The 25,426-nt window shown below is 35.5% G+C and overlaps 1 protein-coding gene across 1 annotated transcript; it reads left to right on the top strand.

Annotated features, from left to right (window-relative positions):
* Nucleotides 1-849: 849 nt before the first annotated feature.
* On the top strand, nucleotides 850-25,196 carry LOC120629980. Its single transcript, XM_039899091.1, has 5 exons — nucleotides 850-952; nucleotides 10,808-11,039; nucleotides 14,357-14,481; nucleotides 23,642-23,773; nucleotides 25,006-25,196. The coding sequence occupies exons 1-5, from the start codon at nucleotides 850-852 to the stop codon at nucleotides 25,194-25,196; spliced, it is 783 nt and encodes a 260-aa protein (XP_039755025.1).
* The last annotated feature ends 230 nt before the right edge of the window (nucleotides 25,197-25,426 follow it).

Raw genomic sequence — 25,426 nt, forward strand, 5'->3', positions numbered from 1 at the left:
GATAACTCTATTATCATTAAAGCTGATATTAGTGAATCGTGCAACACGCCCATACCTGAATTACAATTACTACGCTGATTAACTTGATCCGGTTTTCAGGGTTCGTGCGTAAATATCTACTGATATTAATTTGTTCACATCTTACACCTGTAACGCAGATAAGGTATGCAAGAGATCCCCAACAGAGGCCCTAGTGTAAAGTATGAAGTGAACAAACGTAACTCCAGAGTTACGTTTAACAGTAATTTGTATAGTAATGCCAAATCATCCACATAAAAAAACATTTTTACCTACACCAAATTAGTACGATTGTTTGCGCTCAAAATAGTATTCTTGATACAATATTGTAACAAAAAGGCAAACATAGCGCTATTACCAATTATATGACTCTTACGTTTCGATCATTATAATTCCTTTCTCCCGCGTAGCCGTGAACTGTGTATGATTTTGTATCGAAATAGGCAAGTAGGTATACCTGTTTATTAAGTACTGAGATTCTTAACCGGACGATATTGTACACTGGAGACTGGATTAATTTATAGAGAAAAAGCTTATCAAATTCTTTCTTAACTGTCTTATAATGATAACAATAATTTCTTATACAAAAAAATAAAAAGATATTTTTATTATCTAAATATTTGTTTTTCTTTGTAAAAAAAAGGTTATTTTTTTATTAGGACAAGTAAGAAGAATGTCTGATAAGTAAAACATCTCAGTTGCAACACAGTGCGGAACCCCGTACTTATAGTTCTGTCGAGTCTTTTTTTTTAACAAAAATAAAAGGTCAGTGTGTATAAAAGTGGTGCGAACAACCGGTGTTTTTTCTTGGTTCTTATTAGTATCGGCAAGATGTTACTCAATTGCATACGACTTTTTGTTTGTGTATTTTGTGTGAGTTATTACACAAAGTGTTGTGTCGGTCAGTTTATTAATTTTAGTAATTATGACACGAGTAAGTACATTTTATCTAATATAAAATATTTTTTTTTAATTTAAACATCAGCCCTTACATTTATTTCATTCAATTTTATTGTAGTTTTTAATAAATCTAATTTAAATAAATATAGATAATTTGTAATAATTACTGTTGTCTAAAATATTATTTTATTAAAAATTTATTTTACAATTCTTTCAATTTAAAAACATAGAAAATTTACTATATTACTCTAAATCTGTGTAATTATCTGGATCTGTTAATGCTTAAATTATAAAGTGTAATTTACTGTACATTAATTTAAATATTTAATTTTTAACGAACATAATATACATTCCATTCGTAATTATTTTTATTGGGTAGGTATAAACTTCCATCAATAGAAACAGTGTAAATTAATAACCTTTTTTCATTTATTTTGTGATTTCAGCAAATATGTTTAGGCTTTTTCTAAAAAGGCGTAAGTTTTATATTATATCTGAGTGTGTTTTGTGATGATAGTTGGTTTAATAGAATAAAACTTTTTACCTCGCTGTTATTATTTACTCTAATATAAATTTCATATCGCTTTGTTACCTTAATAAAACTAACTCTGTTTTTGTAGAGTAATTCACTTATAAAAAGCTGTGTTTGAAGCTTATTTTCAAAAGAAACTTTTCGCAGTCATTATTTCTAGGAAACCTTCGAATAATTTATTGAATCAACACTCACTATTAAAAGTTACTAACTAACCTATTTAACTTACATACACAATGATACAAAATACTAATTATATTATCAGATATAATTAATTAATTTAGTATGAAAATGATTAGGTATTATTTCCTAATCATTACTGGTAAAGCCTTATCAATTAATGTCGATCTACGCGGATCTAGAATTTAACTTTTTAAGATTCATTATGAAGTTAAGCACCTTAGTATATTGTATAGTACTTACTATAAGAATCAAGTAACACCATTAGATATATTTTCCTTTAGAATCAAAGTTATTTAGTTCATTTTAAGTATACGACAGAGTAAGAGTAAAGATTTATCCTGGCTCATTAAAATAATTTTATAATTGACCAATTATTTGTTCAAATTTATTTATTTCTAAATGTAACAAACATTTAAAAAAATATTGAATTTAGGTAAGTTGACTCCCATTTTTCATAAAAGGGAAAATATGTTTCATAATTAATCTAGACCACTCATATACGTAGGTACCGGTAGGAAAATTCGGCGCGATTCAGAATTTCACGAAGCGAGCTTTGTTCATTTTTCAGGTGTTATACAGAGTTCCTAGTTTTACTAGCTATGTTAGATAGGCCTACTATACAAAATACCATTTGGACTATAAGATAAATAAGTATTGCCCTCGCCAAGTCAAATCTAATTATACTTCCTATTGCCAAAGTTGAAAGTAAGAGCAAAAATGTTATCATTGACTCGTACATTCTTAGGGTTCTACCACACTTTCAATTAAAAGAGCCGGAAAACGAATGATATCTGAAATTCAAAATTTTTAAACATGCAATAATTATTTAATGAAACATTTTACTGTCTTCGGTGATTAATGCGTCCGTCTAAAATCTTGTACGATTCGAAACATTTAAAAAAAAATTCAAGAGTATACCTCTCTTGAATTTTTTTCATATGTTTCGAATCGTAAAATGTTTAGCGTGTGGTGACATCATAAATTCAGAACACAGTTGTCACCACCCCTACTCTTCCCGCAACTTTTATTCGAGGCGACTACGGGAATTTATAGGAGAACGAGCCGCAGCGTCTTCTATGCTACTGCCATATTTTGCGATCACCTACCATTGGGAGAAGCATTAGACTGTGATAGGCTGTTGATTGATTTCCAAGTGAATGGCTATTAAATTAATCATTTTCTTTATAATAGAGGGATAGTTAAAAAAGAGGGAAAGAAAAGCCATTGTTTAATATCATCGGTAAAAAGAGGTAAATGGCTGCATCAATCTCTTATTGATTAATAAGAGGGTGAATAAGAGGGCATGGAAAGCTGAATTTAAGAAAAAATAGATAGAAATTATCATTATACAAATAATACCAAAATAGATAATTCCAGCAAGTCAAACTATTTTCAGCCCCCAGATATAAAATTTGACTTAACTGGGTGGAATTAAATTCTGACTATTTTCGTTCCGAATGTGTGTGATGGAACCCTTACATGAATGCACTATTTATTGCGTACAAACAACGATCGTTTGCATAAATAAAAGGTTATGGCCATAGAGCATCAGTTAGAACACTTATTTCAAAATGGCGCAGAAATGAAGAATTTGGTTATGAAATTTTTTTATTGTTTTGTCTAAAAACTCTTTCTCTACGAGTAACTTAAACCTATTACTGTTCACCTCGAGTTAATCTTGGCGTTGTTATATTTCATGTGTTTTAAAAATAAACCAAAGGAACATAAATATATTTTTTATTAACTGTATTCAAAGCCAAACTTTTTTATTTTTATAGGCTAATTTACAAATACTTAAGAACTATAATTAACTTGTTATAGTAAAAAACTTTGAATGTCGGCTATTTGAAAAGAATTTTAGTTCTAGTATTTATTTATAACAATTATAACAATTTTATTTGATACCTATTGTTGCAATGAATTAGAATAATGAGCATCCCCTGCCAAATTAAAAAAATCAGAAAACGGTCAAGAACTAGAAGAAAACAAAATATAGGTGCTTTATTGATTTTTTCTTTTTCTAGTTGTGGTACTTAGATACTTGTATAAACAGAATTTTAAAACAACACACAGTAGTGAGTGTGTGTGTACTTATTTTAGAAATGGTTTAAAACAGTAAAATATGTGATTTATACAATTAAATGCGGGTAAGTGCGTCTCGCCTATTGTTTTATATGTATATTAAACTACTAGATATTACCTTAAAAAGTTAATGTATATTTACCGTAATAAACTTACTGTATGTACAGTAATTACTTTGCATATTCTTAAAATTATTCGCACTCATTCATAAGATTCGCCGGTTCACCTTTTTTTCGAAATTGAACCTACCTAACTGGGTCATGTGATAAATATAAAACTCGTCGACAATTTAGCGTGCAGAGATCTCAACGATTACTGAGTGGAGCGGAACATAAGCGTTAGACAATATAATCTTCGTCTTACTCATGCGTATTCGTAGGGTCACCTGACAAACTCTTCATTGAGTTGAGATCATTAAACATTAAAAAACGTCTTCCAGAATTCAGAGTCTCTCCGATCTTAGATGACCTTAACAGATGAAATATATTAATATCTAGGATTTAACCAACCTAGCGAAGCGGTTATAGTGCATTCCGCAGAAGCTCTACTTCCCTTTTGGGGGGCCGAGTTCGAATCCACCTCTGACTTTTGTAAGTTAAGTGCGTTTCAAGTAATTTAAATATCACTTGCTTCAACCGAAAACTGCATGCCTGAGAGTTCTACATAATGTTCTCAAAGGTGTGTGGAGTCCACCATTACGCACGAGGCCAGCGTGGTGGACTATGGCCTTAACCCCTTCTATTTGGGAGGAGAACCGTGCTCTGTAGTTGGCCGGTAATAGTTTGATGATGATGATGAAACAACCTAAATATTTAGAATTATTTAAAAAATAATGCATAAGTTAACATCTATCTATGGTATCTACTCTTTTACAAATTTCGTACTAGTAAATATCCAAAGTGCCGCTTATCCTTTTGCCGCTGTACCCAAGCGGTACAAGACTAGCCTGTGGTATTTGGAACTCCCTACAAAAGTTCTGTGTTCTGCTATGGACGTCCAATCAGTGGCGTGCACTTGGTTTCTTACCAGGGTATGCATACAGAGGGAAAATTGCATAAAACAGCAAAAATACGAGTTATATATAAATTTTAGGGTATGCAGTGCTTTCGCGCATGTATGAACTGCACGCCACTGCGTCCAATGGTTGAAATGATAATGGCGATGAAATATTCAAAATACCGGTATATTTAAAAAAGCCGTAAATACTCCGATATTTGTAATGACTACGTTTTTGCGGCGCTTGCTTTTAAGACTCTGGGCCCATGGTTTTCGGACACGAAAAATTTTATTAACATCGTGTCCCAAAAATTGGTGACCCAATAGCTGGCGCTTATTTAGCCCAACGGCTAAGTCTAGCAATTCAAAGGGGCAATAGCGCCAGCATTTTGGGTACCATGCCCATAAGTGAACAGTTAGACGGCTTATATTTATTGTAAATATTAATTTAAGTTTGTAATTATTATTTCTCTACAAAAATATATTTTTTGTTTTTTTATTAATTAGAATGAATTAGGCAACACGGAGTAAATACCGGTTAAATAAAATTTACTTTAATTATCACTAAACACATGTCCGTATGCATTATATGCATGTCCAATTTCTTAACAATTGATTAAATTTTTGAAGCGTGAATGTGGAACAAACAAGCGTTTATAATAACATGGACTACCTTTAAGGTAATAAATATGAAGTAGTAGTAATAGCAGCAAATTAAATGTTACTTTAAGTGGGTACGTGACAATTTTGTATATGTTAATAGTCATTAATTTATTGCACAAAAATGAAAGGCTTTAAAAATGAACCAATCACCTAATTAAAAAAAAATATCATTTTATAGGTACACTAATTGGCAATATATTGATCACCTAAGAATTTGTTCACAATGCTAGAATTATTCTAGAATTTTATCATGCTCCAGCAGAACGTTACATGGAGTGCACTTAGCCTTCTGGAATGAAAATATTTTCCGAAGCGCTCGTACGTTATTGCCATTGAATTACGAACATTCAGAATCCTCATTCAGCCATTACTGTATGCAGTGCATTGTGTCCAAGAACGGTGAAAACGCCTCGCGCACGTCTCACTTTACACACGCGGAATGTTACTAGCTCACAAACTTTTTTCTATTTTTACAATTTATGGTGAATGCTTAGAACATTAGGGGCAAAATAATTACAGTCATCTGTTTAATGGTATATATAAAGTGACAAGCCGTTTGTTCGAGAAACAATTCTAAATTGGAGTGATTTTTGATGCTTTAATATTAGTGTTGTACACGGTTCCTGTATGATCTTAATTCTATGCCTATCCCTTTTAATAAAAAAACGGTTTTACTGAAGATAGTTTATATTTCCTTTTTTTGAAAACTTGTGTTAGGTTTTGCGAGTGTTAGGTAATCTTTCTGTTTTATTTTATTGTGAATTTTTCAGTTATCAAGAAAACTAGTCATTTTTGCTTTCTTTATCATTTTAAGTTCTTATTTCACAGGTTTTTAAACTACACACTCCTAGATTAGGTAAAGTTTAAAGTTTAGGGCTTTGCGTTAGTTGGCACGGTGAATAATTTTCAAAAATTAATATGTTGAATAATCAATAGAAGACGAATGTGAAATGAGGATGGAACGCTTTTTCTAATTTCTCGTTTTTTATAAAAGTACCTATATAATCTTCATCCTAGCAAAAGGAAAAAAAACCGGTTTTACCAGAATTTTACATTATAACACATCCATCTTATCAACGAGATTAATTTCCTTATAAACATTTGTCGTACATTGACCTGTGTGAGCAAAAAGTTCAGCATTATAATGGGCGTGGGTACGTTACGGTCAAACATCAAAATAATAATGTAGGTACATTCGTTGAGAATAGGATCAAAAGGGTAAACCTACCTACCATGTCACTCGACGCCTATGGAAAAGTTAACACGATCCTTGTCATAATTTAAGCCGCATTTAATTAAAAAATCACTGAAACTCGCTGACAATTTATTGTATCATCAACACTTTTTATACAGTAGCAAAATGTAAAGGATCTCAAACATATTTCAAAGACCATATTTCTATATTGAGCTAATATTATTCTCGAAAATTGCCTCATTGATCTTCGGAACGGAATTCATAAATTTCATATTCAGATGAGTCCACCAATCCGCACTGGGCCAGCGTGGTGGACTACGGCCTTAACTCCTTCTCATTGTAATGGGTTGATATGATGATATTCAGATGGCATATTGAATTGATTTGTGCTATTTTTTTCAACTTTTTCCTACAGGAAAAAGTAGAAAAAGTAGTAAGGATAGTACTTCTAATACAAATCTGCCATCTGGAGTTTTTGGGTTACATTTATTATCATGCAGGTACATTTTATGATATCAACAATTTTTATACCTTTATGATATCAACAATGCAGTTCGCGAGAGTAATTATATTAATATCAAAAGATTTTTGGCGAATCCAAACCCGAGAATCGAAACTAAAACCCCCTTACGATAAGTACAATAACTAGGTTTAATTTCTAGTAATAGTTTGAGTATCATTTCCATAGCTAAAGCCGTGTCGATCTTATAAAACATAGCCCTGGATATTCTAGTGATGCTGCGTAAAACATTTTCTTGACCAAGTCGATTTTTTTGGGTAAAAAAAAATTACCACGCTATTTTGTGGCTAGGTTAACAATTATCTACGTTTTAATAGCCAGACGTCAACTGCTCATAAACTTTTACAAAATATTTCTGTTTCCGAACCATCGGCGTTAATCATTGAAGAGTTCTCCCTTTACTTCACCATCAGCAGATTTATTGCAATGAGCATTAATTGCTTACGATCCATAACCGTGCAATACTTATCATCAGTTTCACTCCAATCTCTATAGTTCCCATATTTCTCCAGGATCCCTTCAACAGATCTTGACTTAATGAAAACGAATGAATTGACTGAATTGATAACCTCACCTTTTTGTAAGTCGGTTAAAAAATGACTAGCGCAAGGAGGTCTCGGTTTTTTATCACTAACCAGTTCGTGTTAGTAGTAACATGTAATAATAATTAAACGAAACTTACAGATCATTATCACGTTGTATAATAATAAAACACATCACATAATCTTATATGATCAAAAATTAAATCCGTCTGGCACTAACTTAACACCTTTATTTCATTTTTATTGATCCGTGATAGCGGCGTGGTTAGGACTTCGACCTCACTTTCGGGGGGGGGCAAGTTCAAATCCCAACACACACCTCCAACTCCAAAGATAGGTGCGCTATAATATACCTAAAATATCTATAATAAATCTTTAATCTCACTTGTGTGTCACTCACTTCAACGGTGAAGGAAAACATCGTGAAGAAACGTTTTTACCAAATACAAATATCTTAATGTAATGGTTTTAATAATTTTTAAATTTATTGTACTCGTACAATCTCATAGCAATATATAAAGCTGAAGAGTTTCTTTGTATGTTTATTTCCTGAACGCGATGATTTCAGTAAATACTGGTCCGATTTGAAAACTTCTTTCAACGTTGGATAGCCTATTTATCCAGAAAGGCTATAGGCTATCATCGCGCTAAGATCCATAGGAGCATAGCACCAATGAAGCATGATTCAAAACCGTTATTTTTTCCTTTTCGGAGCTTCCACTGCGTGCGCTTCGTAAACGTTGTTCCCCTTTAAAAGTTCTAAAAAAAGCCCACGAAAGCATTCGTCTATCTTTCAAGGTTGACTTATACTTTAACGACAAGGCTGTTTGGAAGCAGGCTACTCCGCTCTCATCTCTCACAAAACAGAAAAATTCTAAAGATCGTTAAACTTTAAAATGATGTTGGAAAAGAGCAATCTGCTGAGTTTCTTGCCAGCTCTTCTCAGTGGAATCTGCCTTCCGAAACGGTGGTAGAATCACAACAAACAGACTGACTTGACGTTTTAAAAATGCTTATTAATTAGGCCAACTTGAAATAAATGAATTTTGAATTTTATACGCGGACGAAGTCGCGACGGACCGTCAGTAGTTATACATTATAATCAATTACAAAGTAGATAAATTTCATAAGTGTTATATGTATTTCGTCGCGATTACTGCTGTGCAACAGTAAAATATTTGGTGCTGACCCCTAACCGTATGAAATCATTACTGTCTATATCATCATTCATCATGAAATCAGATAAGTATGCAAATTACTATTGTTTGGCCTCCACTTGATATTTACGCACAAGTAAAATAAAATTTACAGAAATACATGAATTTATAATCCGAGGATGAACAAATAAAACTACCTTTGGAGCACTGGCGTGCATAGAGGGTATGCACTGGGTATGCAGATCATATAAAATGAAGAAAATCTCCAGTATGAGTTATAAACGCTTAAGGGAAGGCTTTTTATAACTCTTACAATGCCTATCCTTAAGTTTTTGTAACTCGTACTGGAGATTATCTTCACTTTAAAACATCTGCATACCGTCTATGCACTACTGCTCTGGAGCAGTAGAACTATAATAATATATGGTACCGGTGAATTCAGGCCAAATTGTTCAGGCTACGTCTTCGATTACATGCAAATTTGTATTATCTCTTCTACTTTCTTTCTCTACTTCTCCTTTTAAGATTTTAACACTAACCAGAGTGTTAGTTTTTGGATTATGATCCTTTAATGCTCTTGGTTTCTTTCTCCAGGTCTATAAGGTGGATTGCATGAATACTCAGTAGGAGTTATAAGTCCATCTTGTCGGGATCGAACTGAATGACATACCTTCTACTAAACCTTTAACCACTTGTTGCTCGATGATATTTTCCCATCCTGAGATGTGGCCAAAGTTTTTAATAAACGTGTCTGGTGTCTCTTATTCCTAACAGAAGTCTTCAGGATTACACCTACAAAGCCTAGATTTTGCCTAAACTTTGCCATACGTAGATTTGACACCTTGATTTGGCTTTATTTTGAGTAATGTGAAAAATTGTAAGAATACGGTCATTCTCAGGTAGGTTGGGAGCGTCTCAATGCGCTCTGCTTTAAGATACTGAGGAAAAGTATCTGACGGACATATTTTCAGTGAGATAAATATATTAGATCCATCCATAAAATAGCGACAGTGCAGTAACGGCTTCATACGGTCACGCCACGGTCGCCGTGCTTTGCGAAAGCTATAATAGTTATTAAGTTACTTTATTACACGACACGCACGGCTTATGTGAAAAGAGCCTAAATTTTTGTCCTCCCTTAATTACGATAATATTTGTAATCTCGCAATTGCTGAGCCATTTGGGAGCAACGGAAATTTATAATGTCAAAGAAAATGTATCTAATGTCACTTGCTTTAAAGTTACTAATTCCGCACTAATATTTTAATTTCACAAACCTTCCGCTTAGAGAGCTGGCTGTGGATGTATCGAGTAATTTGAGCTTTAAAAGAAGGTAGTAAGATTTCATTTTACTGTTTCTTGACATTGTTTTGGTGCACTAATAGTAGTTAGCTGACTTAAGATCTTAATAACGTGCTTACACTTTACGTCACACTTCATCATCTTCATCATTTCAACCAATTGAAGTCCACTGCTCACTGCTGGACATATATAGGTCTTTTGTAGGGAGTTCCACAATCCACAGTCCTGGGCCGCTTGCATTCAGCTGCTCCCAGGGACTCGCCTGATGTCATCTGTCCAACTCGTTGGGGGCCGACTAACACTGCGTTTACCGGTGCGTGGTCGCCATTCCAACACCTTAGGACCCCAACGTCCATTGGTTCTCCGAGCTATGTGCCCTGCCCATGCCACTGACAATGAATAAAATCGAAACAAAGTGTCCGTCAAGAATTTGTCTCCTTTTAAGAATAATTTTGACTAAGCCAAGTCAAAATACCTACGCTTTAAAGATGTGGCCGATTGGGAGCTTACAAATCTTAAAGGTACTTATATCAGGATAATGACCCATACCGTTAGGCGTGAACGTAGTAGTTTAATTATAATAATAAATTAGAGTTTTTGCTCGACTTGGCTAGTGTATTTGCATCATTGGAAATACATACCTAGAGTAAAAAAAATAATTGCTACACACAAAAACTATACCTACTCACACAGTACAATTTTTCTCCTTCCAACCAGCTACAAGCCCGCCCTTGCCATTCCCAGCTTGCCAAGCCGACGACCTCGAATGTCTCCGACGGGGACTACGGACGTTCTTCTTCCTCATGGAATCTGGACACATGGGGATGCAGTCTGTGGATCCTATGTTACTAAACAGCCTAACGGTCGCTCTGCCTGAAGAGCAACTGTCATTTTTAATGAGGCGCATCAACGTCACCGGAGCGAAATGGACTAAACTAGCTGAACGGAAGTAAGTTCAACGTATTGTAAAACTAAACCCGACATGCAGAAGTTGCTAGCTGAAAATATTATTAAGTTTGAATAAAATATTTCGAATGCTGGGTTATAAAATTGGGATTATGATTATAAACCATGTTTTTTATATGAGAAGTAGCTTTTGCTCGCGGCATCCTTTAAAACCTTTTTTTTTGTAATTTAGTTTTTTTTTGTTTTAATTTATAAACTATAATCCTTTTAAATAGTTAAATTTAATATGTTTTGATTTCATTCATGATAAAGACCAATTAATAATATAATATAAAAAATGAGCAAATTTTTCATCAAATAATAAAATTAGTTAGCCTAGTCTATAACCTCACCTGGTGGTAAGTCATGATGCAGTCTAAAACGGTGGCGGGCTAACACGTTAGGAGTGTGGCAGTTATACTAAACGCATATCCCAAATCGGTAACTACGTGGCTTCGTACCTATCTACCTACATACCTACCTATATTTAAACACAGATGAACAATCAGTCTTTAAATATAAAGGTAAATAAATAAAAAAGCCATTTAATCCCAAGTAACATATTAAACATCGATTAACAAAAAAAAATAAAGAAATAAACAAAATAAAGAAAATCTAAACAATATACATGCATTAAAGTTAGTTGGGTTTCCATCTGCGGGTAAAGCCCTCCTTCATCTTGCCCCACTGCATTCTATATAGTGCTATATAGTGGCGAGCCTCGTCCAATATATAGATAGTGGAAACTAAATAGAAGTATGGGTTTAATGTAACTGTTATATCTAACAGTTTAGCCAGCCCGCTACTATCTTAGACTGCACGACTGCACTCACCTAGGAGAGATTGCAGTCATGAAGTAGCAAGAAAAAATGGTAAAGGTAAACTTACCTACTCCCGACACGCTTAGCTAATGACAAACTTACTATACTTTGAAGCGGTGATAGCCCGGTGGGTAGGACTTTGTCTTTACTTTTTGGGGGGCTAGGTTCGAATCCCAGGCCGAACCTATAACTTATCTAAGTTATGTGCGTTTTTAATTAAAATATCACTTGCTTCAACGGTGAAGGAAAATATCGTGAGGCAACCTTGCCTGGGAGTTCTCCATAGTGTTCTAAATGGCGTGTGAAGTCCACCAATCCGCACAGAGCCAACGTGGTGGAATACGGCCTAAACACTTCTCATAGGGCGTAGATCCGTGCCCTGTAGTGGGCCGGTAATGGATTGATATGATGACGATGAACTATATTTGTCACTACCATAATCATCGTTTTAAACCTCACAATGTCCCATTCATCCTCTCTCATACAGGACAGGGAATAAGAAAATTGACACGCCAGTCACTAAGACGCTCTTAAACGCAATGGTGCGATGAGTTCTGTCATGTTTATGTCACTGATAAACTCATCACCATCGATTAATTACCGGCCCCTTCTCAGGAAGAAAAGTATATGGGCAGGAGTCTACCACTCTGGCCAAGTAAAGATTGCTTGAGCCCTTGAGAACATTATGAAGAACTCTGAGGCATGTAGGTAGTATTTGCCTTCACCGTTAAAGCAATTGATATTTCATTTCTTAAATTAAAAACTCAAGTACCTAGGTAACTCCGAAAATTTTGCATGCCGGGGCTCGAAATCGGTCCCAAAAAGGGAAGACGAAGCCTTACCCACTATAGGCTATCACAGCAATGTCCCTTTGCTCCTAGAGGAGACAGGATATAAGAGAATTGACCTACTAGTCACAACGCCCTTATTTATTTATGCTTTTTATTTGTACAGCACTCAGAAAAACGAGAAAAAAAAATGCCCTTATGCCGATTGGTGGGCTTTAACGATTATTACTTGAACCTGAAACGTGATCTAGAGTACATCATACATACTTACCACTGGACCAACGAGGTACCTCCTTAGTATTAGGTAAACCCACACAAAATTCTCGTGGTTTTAATTAATTTGCTATACTTCAAGGCATTCTACAAATTAATTCTTTCAAATTATAATTTAAAGTTCAAGCATCAATTACCAACAGATTACCTTAAAAGTTTCAACCGAATAACATTTTGCAACGAGATACGTAGGTAAATAGAATTGCTAGGTTACATCTTTGATTAGTATGCCTACCTACTAACCTATATGATGACAGCAAATTACTTTTAATAAGTTTAGATAACCACACGATGCTATTTAAATAAAAGCTATTTTATTACTTGCCTTCTTGTTTCTACCTCTTTATTTTCTATGCAATAGATATATATGACCTCAGCAATAGGTACTTGTGATAAACGCACTGCATAACTTAGGTACGAGTATATAGTAGTAAATGCTTATGAGAATGTTAATGGAACCCACCAACGAAACAGCCCCGGAAACTTTACTTTCAAGACTATCAAAGCGTAGTCGATATCTCATTGCCAACTCGTAGCACGAAGAGCTAAGAGAGCGTTTACGTTTCCAAAACGCTTAGGAAAAATCTGAAATGCCCAACCTAGGACGACCTCCCTGGTCCGTCGATGCGTGCTGGAATCTCATTAGTTGAGGTCCCAGGTACAATACACGGGGGAATTTATAATTTTAAAATTTTTCTGGTCCGGTCTGGTGGGAGCATCGGCCGTGGCTAGTCATCCTTACCGTTATAAACATGCCGCCAAGCGATTTAGCTATCGGCACCGGTTAGAGGTATTGGTTTATTATAACTGCTATACGTCTAACAGGTTAGTCCACTATCATCTTAGACTGCATCACTGATACTGCCATCAAAGGCGGCCGATTGGCGCAGTGGGCAGCGACCCTGCGTTCTGAGTCCAATGTTCCTGGTTCGATTCCCACTACTGGAAAATGTTTGTGTGATGAGCATGAATGTTTTTCAGTGTTTGGGTGTTTAATAATATTCTAAATATTTATGTATATTATTCATAAAATATTAATCAGTCATCTCAGTCCCATAACTCAAGCTAACGCTTACTTTGGGGCTAGATGGCGATGTGTGTATTGTCGTAGTATATTTATTTATTTTAAGGGTTACCTTTTAGTAAAATAAAAAATAAAAAAACTACGATATGTGGGTGTGTGTGTTTGTGTAATGTTTATAATTATATCTTATTAATTGCAACACCTACCACTTTTCTATGTTTTTCCTTTCACGCCTTTGGTTGCCTGCAAGAAATCGCTTTGCGATAAGGCCAACAAATTGTACTCTCTTGCTCTATGTTCATATCTCTGCTACTATATTTTTCTATAGTGTACAGTAAAAGTATATTCATTAATTCATAAAAAAGAAACTTCGTACACTGGAAAAATTATTAATATGTATTTTTTTATTCTCAAGGTTCAACTTACCAGGCGGTAAGAACGGAGTCCGCTTTATAAGCAACCTGCACGTCACTGGAGAAATTACTATGATGACGGCAGCAAGAATAGATCCTTTCTTCGCGCGAATTACAATGGATATACGTAAGTTATTAATCTAATCGACCCTCGCAAAGCCTAAAGGCGTATCTTAAATCATAAGTTTGCAGTCATTCCGGCAGATCTGCTCCACTCCGCGCTTTAGGTATAGCATAAAACACAACAGCCTAATGCCGTGGGTACAAGCAGTAGCAACTACTCATCACGACACGCGTGTCTCGAAATTTCGTATTCATTCATAAATATGTCTGCTGCTCGGCTGGCGAGCAACGGATATCGTAGTTCGCTCAATGACAGCACGGCTAGCATGAGCAGGAGACAATTATCTCCCCGGGGAAAGGATAAAAATGTATCTTCTCCCACAGCCATATCAACTCTCAGAGCATTGGCGCAAAAGTGGAAATAATATCCAAATAATATTTGTGTAATAATAAACGGGGGTAAACTTCCCTATTATATTTTCCCTGCAGATGGACACGTTAATTATATCCCCTCTCAAGGGATTTAAGTCCTGCAGGTACTTAGATACACCCTCTTAATAAGTTACAAAATTTATTATTAGAAATATATGTTTTACCATATGCACTTATCTGTTACAGAATCAAAGCTGGAAAACTTATAATTGTTTTGTTAAATATTTTAACCCAAAACACTTACTTATGTGTAGCAGATATAAAACTGTGAAAAGTGTTAATGTTTACAGATTAAGGCGAGTTGCCCTGTTAATTTGCTGACTAGATCTACCAGTAGCTATTAAGTATTGCTATTAATTATTGAGTTATAGCATTGAGAATGTTGCCGCACCGTGTAATCAGATACATAAAAACTTTATTATTGTCTAAAATATTTTAATAGTAACATTATTATTGATATTGATTCTATATCATAGTGTATGTTTCAGTTTTTTAATTTTTATATGTATTACATAAAAATCTATTTTTAAAATACAGTGTTAAGAGGAAAGTATAGGCGGTATTCTCCAGTTCCTCCCTGGATAATGCCTCTAGAGCAAATTCAAAGCGTAGACATGTCGCTATCATTTCATTTTTCAGAAAACTTCAGATAATCAGACTTACTATATACTTGCTCACACATTTTTACCTCTATGTTCAGAAGACTCATTGACAAATATAAATAGCCCGAAGGAAAGAAAGAGCCACCTAGATCTCATCTTTCCTAAAATTTTCATGCCAAAAATATTTGAATCGGCTCAGTTTCGGATGTTGCGAAAATCGGTGTGAGCTAAAGCTGACCTTATCGCACACTACTCTAAGCAGCATCTCTTGTGAGCCAACCCTAAACACAGCTGTTGCCAGTTTATCCATCCATCATTTAGCTAGTTTATTGTATATATAGTCTTTTGGTGTGGTGTTTTGGTATAATTTGTCTCACACTTATGTATTCTAGGTATACACCGTTATCCACGCCGAGCCTATCAATACATAGATGCGCTTTTAGAGTACCAATCTCATTAACAGTATTAATAAAGTAAATATTACACACTGTTAAATTACAAATAACACACAGAGATATACCGGTTCTTGCTCTCTCTTTCGCTCTATGTTTTTTTTTTTTTTTTTTTTTTTATCAATAGATGACAATGGTATAGCCACTAAAAGACTTCAAAAATACCCATCCAGTTACAGACTTGAGTTTACGTTGCTTATTCAGAGCCACTGACTGATTGGCAACTAGATCACACAATCTTCATAGTTATGTGCCTAACTAACTTTTAAAATACCCATCTATCTACTTTGTACGTCTCGTCACATAAGTCTCGTGTGATTTGAGACGACGTGACTTACCCAGTTGTCTTTAATGGTTTTACTCTAGTTGATCAATATTAAAATTTAAAAAATTACATGCCTAATAGGTAGGTACTTATATATTACCCACTCTAAACTTTTAGATTTTCTATGATAATTTTAAAGCAAAGCCATCGTAACATCGTCTTAGAATAGCGGGATTACGATTTCATCTCTGCTGATCCACTAGTTCCTAAAGTCGTCACAGATTAGCATAATATTACATTTAATAATTACCGTCACTGTCTGTTATATTAACCAGACCCAAGGGCTTAACGTGCTCGAAACACAGATACAGAAACACAGTAGGTACTTAGCTTTAAGAACACAGAGTAAAATTGCTAAACTTAACACCACGAAAAGTCAAGATCATTTATTATTAATGTTACTTATCGCAAGTTTAGCTTATTCTGTTATAATAACAGAAGCGGTATTTGCAAACAAAGTCAAAGGCAAGAGTTTATTTATCCAAGTATACTGTATTGTAATTTGTAGGCACTTTTGATGCGCACATACAAAGTTTGAAATTGTTAAGAAATAGTTCCCATTTTATAACGTAAGGAAGCTAATAGAAATACCTATAAGGGTCCCAACTTCCAAACGCACCCTGAAGAGAAGGCCGGCAACCAACTTAGCATTGGGTTTTATCTTTCTTCCGGTAGCACATAGTCAAATTAAATATAGTTTAAGTTCCGGTATAAGAAATTTACACCCTCATCTGATATTTATAAATGATAAGAATTAAGTACTTAATATATTGATACGATGAGGGTATAAATTTCTTATACCGGTTCTCCCACTAAAAGCTTTGTAACATTTTTCTATAAATATAAGTTTCATAAATGTTATCTGACATTTCTGACTTCCAAGATGCGTGTCTCCTAGTTTGGAATGCATGGCCCAAATAATTTAGTAATAAGCGTAAGCACGGAGCTTTGATTAAAATAATATATATTTCAGAACCTAGGACATCCGCAGTTTGAGAACATTCCTTGATATTTACTTTGCTAACATTATGTGGATACCAAGTAGGTACTTTGGTAATTTCATCCAAACTGTCGTACGGAAATTAATGAGAACGTGTTTCTAATACCTACTAATTTAATGTACGGATATGTAGATACCTAGGTATTTACTTAGAATATGTAAGTAACAATCCGCAACTTCGTCTTTAGATATAGTAAGAAAACTCGTAGCTATCATAGGTATACCTAAAGGCTGAAACCGGTTAAAAAGTGAACGATATTTATTAAGGTGGAACCAGTTTTGTCTCAGACTGCTTTTATTTGCACGTGTACGGGTTGAAGAAACTTAGATAGATCATGGGACGCTTGCTCACACGTTTCTGCTCGCTCCTTCTTTCCTCGACGCGCTGCTGAGTACGAGATCGAACGCGAGCGTTTAATCAACTGAGTTATCGCTTACACAAGAACTACTAACGGTAGGGTACTGCTTACCCTAATAAACCTGAAACCTAATCGGTAAAATTTAGCAGTTTTAACGATAGACATTCTATCAGAAATTCCGTTAAACTTAAGAACTCTCAGCTCGCCTTTGTTGCGCTTTGTTGAGTTGGGAGTTCCTAAACTTTAACTGAGAACTAAACTTTTGATTTTATTATAAGAATTTAAATATGTATGTTCAAAATAGCTTTTCAAAGTATCCGAGATAGATTTTCTTAGCAAGAGTTATAGGCAAAGTACGTTACTATACTTACATAACGATAACGTAAAGGAACCCGCAAGGCACAACATATCATAAATCGCGTGATAGTTTCTCGTTTCATTGAAATTACATTACAAATAAATACCTACTAAAGTAACCTACCTACCCTTATAATAAGTTGTAGATATTAATTAATTCATCATCATTATTATCTGTAGTCCACTGCTCCGCACAGGCCTCGTCGTTCTTAGGAGAGACGGTTTTAGAACAAAGACCCACCACACTGCTCCAACGCGTTTTAACGACGCTTCAATGACTATTGTGGTTATTAAGTTATGATAACAAGGACCGGCGGCTTTACGTGCTCTCCGAGGCACAGGGGTTAACACCGCCAATTTCCTAACTCCGGAATGTGGCTGAATGCTTTTTAATAGAAAATACCTTATATATTTTTTCCCCGACCCGGGATTCGAACCTAGTTCCTCGTGATCTGTAGTTGAACATGCTAACCTCTAGACCAACGCGGCAGAGCAATTAATTACCTTAATTAAAACCCGTACACTTGGTTCTTGTTTTAATAAGTGTATAATTGTTTAAACGCCTAGGTAAGCCCCACTACAGCGGGCGGGGTGTGTAAAAACATAAAAACCCGAAGGACCTAAATATAGGAATCAAGCTTCAATTGAACAGGTTTGACTTGTCATTGCAATGCGATTTCCTTATGGGATGTTTTGGTGCAAGGTCGTGAAGGTAATAACATGCGTAAATACCAACTAGTTACTTTTAAAATTTCATCTTGAAAAGTTGTTTTGTAAATACCTTACAACTAGAGTAAGTAAGACGACGCGCGACCTTTTAAGCAATAATGTCTATTGTACGGGAGCTGTGGTGATACGCTCGACCTTAACAATAGGAAGATCTTCCTCCGAGCGGGTGATCGTGCTCGGGACCGAGGTCCGAACATTCATCTTTGGAAGTTGTATATATAGTCATTTCGGTTTTCGCTAGCGCGATGCGGGATTTTTGTGGCGCCATCTAGTTCGCAAATGTGGAGACCGCTTCTAATTACCGTCGCTTATTATTGATATTTTGATCTGTTTCGTAAATCTATAGGCTTATTTCTCCGCCAATCGCCATTGCTTGCCTGCAAGAGATTGCTGTGTAGTGATAAGGCCACCAAATTGTATTGTTGTGTTGTTATTCAATATATTTTTTAATTTGGTTTGGTGTGCAATAAAAGTGTAATTCATTCATCCATTGTTGTTTCCGTTTGAAGGGCGAGATTGCGAGGACCATGGTCCATGAGGCCTAAAACCTACGCTTTAGGTTCATGTATACAGGGCGGCACTAGGTAAGACGTGTTTCGTGGCATTGACATGCCCTGCGAAGTGTTGCTGTGATTATAGTCGATGGTTTTCTTTTCTACTTACCATCTGCTTGGCCTATCAATTAAAACAAACTTCCAAGTTTATATAAATAACACTAATGTCCGTGACACACACGAAAAATAACTTACTACTTCCGGAGCAGTATGGTTTCAATAAGGGTCGTAGCGCTGCGGATGCCAGCGCTAAACTTTTACAACATTGCCGTCGGTGTTTTTTGTGCTTTGTCTAAAGCATTTGATTGTATTGATCATAAAACTAAAGTCAAAGGCACATATTTCATGCGTACATTACATGTAAAATATAACATAGAAGTGAGTTGATGGCGATAACTAAATTCGTCAACTTAAAACTAAAGATACGAGGGTTCCAAGCGCGCCCTGGTCTAAGAAGAAGCCCACAACAAACTTCTCACATTGTCACTTAAAACTATTAAAGAAGCAGCATATTTATCGTTTACGTAGTCCTTGATACTATAATATGATTTTTCTATAAGCTTACGTTTAACACAAACTTTGATTTTTCTATCTCCAAGATATCAACTGGTAATTTATTGTAAAATTGTATACTTTCCTTTAAATGAATTACTTATTTTTTTGTAGTGTAGTATATTGCACTACAAGTTTATTTCTGCTTCTAATGTTCAAATTATTGCAGTCACATTTTCTCTTTAATTTAGATATATTTTTGTGAACATACTCGTAGATTAAATTTTTAAATATGTATTGGCTAAAAATTGTCATCTGTCAATGTGTGTTATCTTAACATCTCTTAATTTCTCAATGACTCTCTCGGACCCATTTTATAGATCGCACGAACAGACCTTCTTCTGCAGCACGAAAATAGTGCCAGATCAGCAGCATTCCCCATAGTAAAATTCGATATAACATAATGCCGTGAAAGTAACTAAAATGGACTAGCCTACCAGTTTCTATGTCCGTCATGTGGCGTATCTTCTTCACTGCATAGGCGGCAGAACTAAGCCTGTTCGATAAATTGTTTACATGAGGATCCCATTAAAGTTTAGCATCTAAAACTATTGTATCTAAGTGACAAACAAAAAAGTAGTGGTTACTATACGCTTGATGAATTTCGTAACGACCAGGCTGCTTGGATTCAGGCTCCGCTCTCAAGACTAGACAATTAGTCACCAGATAGAAAATTCAAAATATTGTAAACTGTAAAATGATGTTGAAAAATAGCAATCCGCTGAGTTTCTTGCCGGCTCTTCTCGGTCTGCTTTCCGAACCGGTGGTAGAGTGACTTGACGTTTCAAAGATGCTTTTAAACTTGTAATAAATGAATTTTAAATTCCTAAACCGTAAATTTTCAAGCTAAATAAGCTTTGTTTACAAGATCTAAGGTTTTTGTGGTTGTGCAAAAGTAATCAGGAAGGGTATTTTAGATAAGTATTAGAGTCAGAAACTAATTGGAAACAAGGAAGCAAAGCGCTTTGCATGGTTCTATGGGGTTTCAATAAAGTAACAATGCATATCCGAAAGTGGAAGAAGTTAAATGTATTGCAACCTGGCTTAGTTTGTTGTGGGCTCTCCTTAGACCAGGGCGCGTTTTGAACCCTCCTAGCTTTAGTTTTAAGTTAACGAATCCAGTTATCACCATCACTAACATAAGTTTAACATGTTAAATGTATGAAAGCTTCAAGTACACAAATAAAACATTTTTGATTTTTGAATTTTTATTCTAAGTACATTGAAAATTTTAAAGTTAAAAAAGAACAAGATTTGTGTAATAAATAAAAAGATAAACATTAATTTATGTAGGTCTACGTAAAAATGTCGTGTGTTTAATTGGTAATTTTATAAAATAGTTTATCTCTAATTATTTTTTATGAGGATCATTCATTTTTTCGAGGAGTCTTTGCATATATTGTGGTTTATTAGTAGAAAGAAGGAATGAGTGTAAGTATACGGGAAAGTGGAGACCGCTGCAAGTATAAAATATTTTATAATAATGTATAAGCATAATATATTTTTAATTAAAAACGCATAGGCAGGTAGCTACAATAAATAGGTACAAGAGGCTAGTTCCTAATTGATAGTTTAGCTGATTATAATAATTTAATCAAATAACCTGATCTAGCCATGTACATTTACTTCCACTTTCCTAAAAATAGCATCAGGGTTATTAGGCAGGTACCTATTTTGGCATTACACGATTTATAAAGGTCCCTATACACGGGGCAATCCATCGCTTTATTGAATTATAATATTTTCCCTATCTTTCAGGAAGAGCAGGAAAAGGATTGTACTACGAAATTCAATCTGCCATCTGAGTATTTTGGGTTAGATTGATTTGTTAATTTCGGGCGATATCTAGCTAAATCGAAGGTGATTGCAGATTCATGCAATCTGGCACGTTTCCACCTGCAAGTACATTTTCGCAAGTCGTGCAAACTCGTGAACAGTTTGTTGATATACCCCCTGTACATATCGTATATATTACAATGCAATAAAAAATCATGGAAGACGCTAGCAGTTCATAGTATCGCATTTTATGGGGAGGGAGAGGAAACTCTATAATTTCACGTTGTTTTAATGAGTCCGAAGTATGGTTGTGACACTCGTAACCCAAGTTAGCTTAGTGAGAGTTTTCCTTTGTGCATAAATTAAGGAGTTTCTTGCTGCAAACCATTCTTAGAAATGAAATAAAAAAAATATTATGATATTTACTGTGTAAGGGTCTTGATGTCCTTGAACGGGGTCCATGTTTCTGTAACACATTTTATTGGACTTATTTTTTGTAAGTGTTCCTATAAAGAAAGGAGCGGTGATAGCCTTGTAGTTTACATATCAATCCCCGGGACGAGCCTCTATCTTTTCGGAGTTATGTGCGTTTTAAATTACTTGCTTTCACGATACCTAAAGGAAAACATCGTGAGGAAACCTGCATGTCTGAGAGTTCTATACTATGATTTCAAGGCGTCTGAGTCTGCAATCCGGAACTGGCCACCAAGCAGATAGCCCACCTGATGGTATGTGGAAAACCATCGCCTATAAACAGAGACACACTTCGCAGGGCAAGCAAGGAACAAGTCTTGCAACATACCGCCCTGCGCCCATCAACCGAAGATGTAAATGTTAAAACTTGAGCCTCCTTTAACCTTGTGCCTGTACCGGCAATCACGATGCCCTTCAGACCGTCGGCAGAAAAAATGCATGCCAAAATTAAATTAATTGTTTTAAAATCTTGGGATAATATCTTTTTATCAAAAACGCATTTAAAAAATCTGAAACTTCACCTGTGAATACATGACCACTTACGCAACATTATAATCATCTATGTTGGTTTCATTTTATAATTTATTAATTTTTTTAAAGTCTTTATATTAAAAAGACGTATCAACTGGCAAGATTGCTTAAGTTTTGATAATTACCCAAATGGACAGAGTAGGTTAAGCTATGGGACTGGCTATATGAAGGTTCTCTTCAAATTAATATAATTCATTGCACCTACAACAAAAGATTAAATCCACCTGTAACCTTGGTATCCAAAAGGAAGTGCGCAATACTCATTTTACGAAGAGCATTTTATTATTATTTTTTTAAGTGGGAAGTCCCTGGTTTAAGTCCAGTTTACTCCGGTTGGTTGCACCCTGAGAGACCCTCCCTCCAAGGCTTACTTGAAAGACTTATGTGAAAGAGATAAATATATGTAGAGCTTTGATTATATACGTCGGAGTATATAATAAATGAGTAAATATACTACGACAATACACACATCGCCATCCAGCCCCAAAGTAAGCGTAGCTTGTGTTATGGGTACTAAGATAACTGATATGTTTATGAATAATATACATTAATACTTATAAAATACAGATACACAACCAGACACCAAAGAACATTCATGTTCATAACACAAAAAACATTTTCCAGTTTTGGTAAACGAACCCACGGCCTTGGACTCGGAAAGCAAGGTCGCTGCCCACTGCATCAATCGGCCGTCAAATAGTCAAAGTTTGAACCGCTAATTTGCTCCAACGCGGGTTGGCAGACGATTATTACATATTGACTATAAAGTTAATCCGCAGAAACGCGGAAGACAGCTCCAAGATACGGGAACTAGGATGGTTGAACATAGACTAATCAGATAGTCTCCAGACTCCTCAAGACCACTTGGAAGAAAAGCTGAGTTGTATTTGAGTCCTACTTGGGATTAATTGTCGGTCATAATTTGATCGTCCTGGTCGAAACAGAGGTGTTTGGGGTGACGGTGTCTAATCCTCTCAGAACACCTTAAACACCTCACAGGTCGTTAAGGCAGTGTCTTGTCAAAAAACCTCAGTCTTTTAACACGGCCTTATAATACTGAAAAACTTAACATTTGTTTCAGAGGACGTGGAAAGTAACATTACTTATTCTTGGGCCGGACAGCGAGGCTTCGACAACGAAGATTACATCTTTATAGGACCCGAGAGGGTAGCTGTTAGGAACTCACGAACGCCATTTTTCTTTGTGCAGTCAAGTAAATCATTTTATCTATTAAGTAACCTAAAATCCTGACTAATATTATAAATGCGAAAGTGTGTTGGTTTATTCGTGTGTTTGTTTGTTTGTTTGTCCTTCACGCACTATCTAAGCAACTGATCAACTTGATTTATGGCATATAGCAAGTTAAAAGGACGGAAGGCACCTGAGATTATATTATTATTATATTAGTCACGGAAAATCCATGTTTTTGCACGATTTCTGAAAAAAGGTTTTCTTATCGATGAGCTATAACTTCCAAAAAATTTGATTTATACCAGATGCTACCCGCGGTGTTACTCGCGGCAAATTAGTCTGTAAACGCACCCATTTGAAATAAAAAAAATGTATATAGTATTTACTATATACACTATCAGACTTATTTAAGTCTGTACCTACTCTTATTTACTGAAGGTAACATAATATTATCGTAAGACAGACTTGAACGTAATGTATCCAAATAGTTTGTAGGATTCCTCTGTAGTAGAAAAATCGCATCGGCTTGGCCTTTTAATGCCCCACATGAGCACAGGTCTCCTCTCGAATAACTGAGTGATTCGAACTTAGACCTCTACTATGAGATCTTCTGGCCAGACTACACTATACTAACCCACAATCAGTATAAAGGTCTTGTCATAAGCCCACCATACTTCAATGACAGTTGGCAGGCTTTAGCGATTATTATCATGAGTTTAATTGATAGTTTAACCCCAACCAAGGCCAAAATTTCTTAGTTGGATTAAAGGATTCTCCCCACGAGAGGAATTTGCCTATCATCACCACGATGGCAGACGGGTCAGTGATCGCAGTGGATTGTAGTAGTAGCACAGAGGACGCTGCTGCCCGTTCTCCGTTATACTCCCTTAGTCGTCTCGTACGACACCTGCGGGAATAGCGGCGTGGTGACGATTACATTTTCATATGCCGTCACCACAAGCCACGTAAATCATATGAATTATCATTTTTTTTGAGTTTGATAAGATAATTGAATTATTACAAAATTCCAATTATTGGCTGGTACTAACAATTTACTGTCAGAAAATTCAACACCGATTACGATTGTTAACGATTTGATTTGCCCAGCGCGGGAATCGAGTTCGGACGTTGCGATCTATAGTCGATACTGCAAAGGACTAAACCAACAAGCCGGTTCAGAATCCGAAAGTAATGACACTACATGAATAAGATCCAGTATACACAAGCCCTCTTTTAAATCTTATTCATTTTCAGATAACCAAGAAGATACCACTAGAATGGAGCAAGTTCTGAAAGCAAGGCCTACGTTCCTCGAGCACTTATCCAACGAAATAACTATAGCTTTAATGCATTCCGTGGTAGATAATTTTAGACTGTTCGCTAGTAAGGTACCAGCTAAAAACTATTATGTTTATGCTGAAAATAATAATAATATTAGTAATTAAACAGTATTAGCTTAATGGTGGAGTTTCATTTATCTTAGTTTTAGCAGTAGAGCTTTTGTGACAGAGCTTGTTTGAGGAAGTACTAACGCCATGCTTATTTCTGCCGTCAAGCAGCATTGTTGTAATGCTGTGTTCTGGTCTTAAGGGTGTGGTTGCCGGTGTAATTACAGGCATATGAGGCTTAACACCTATGCCTCAAAATATTACAGGATGTGCTCCTCGCATGCCCT

The sequence above is a fragment of the Pararge aegeria genome, chromosome 15, assembly GCF_905163445.1.
Source record: "Pararge aegeria chromosome 15, ilParAegt1.1, whole genome shotgun sequence".
NCBI lineage: Eukaryota > Metazoa > Arthropoda > Insecta > Lepidoptera > Nymphalidae > Pararge > Pararge aegeria.

Excerpts from the sequence above, each read along its gene's own strand:
- LOC120629980 (XM_039899091.1), top strand. The coding sequence starts at position 850 with ATGTTACTCAATTGCATACGACTTTTTGTTTGTGTATTTTGTGTGAGT. Across the intron at positions 953-10,807 it reads TTTTAGTAATTATGACACGA|CTACAAGCCCGCCCTTGCCA; the intron begins GTAAGTACATTT and ends CCTTCCAACCAG. Across the intron at positions 14,482-23,641 it reads GCGAATTACAATGGATATAC|AGGACGTGGAAAGTAACATT; the intron begins GTAAGTTATTAA and ends CATTTGTTTCAG.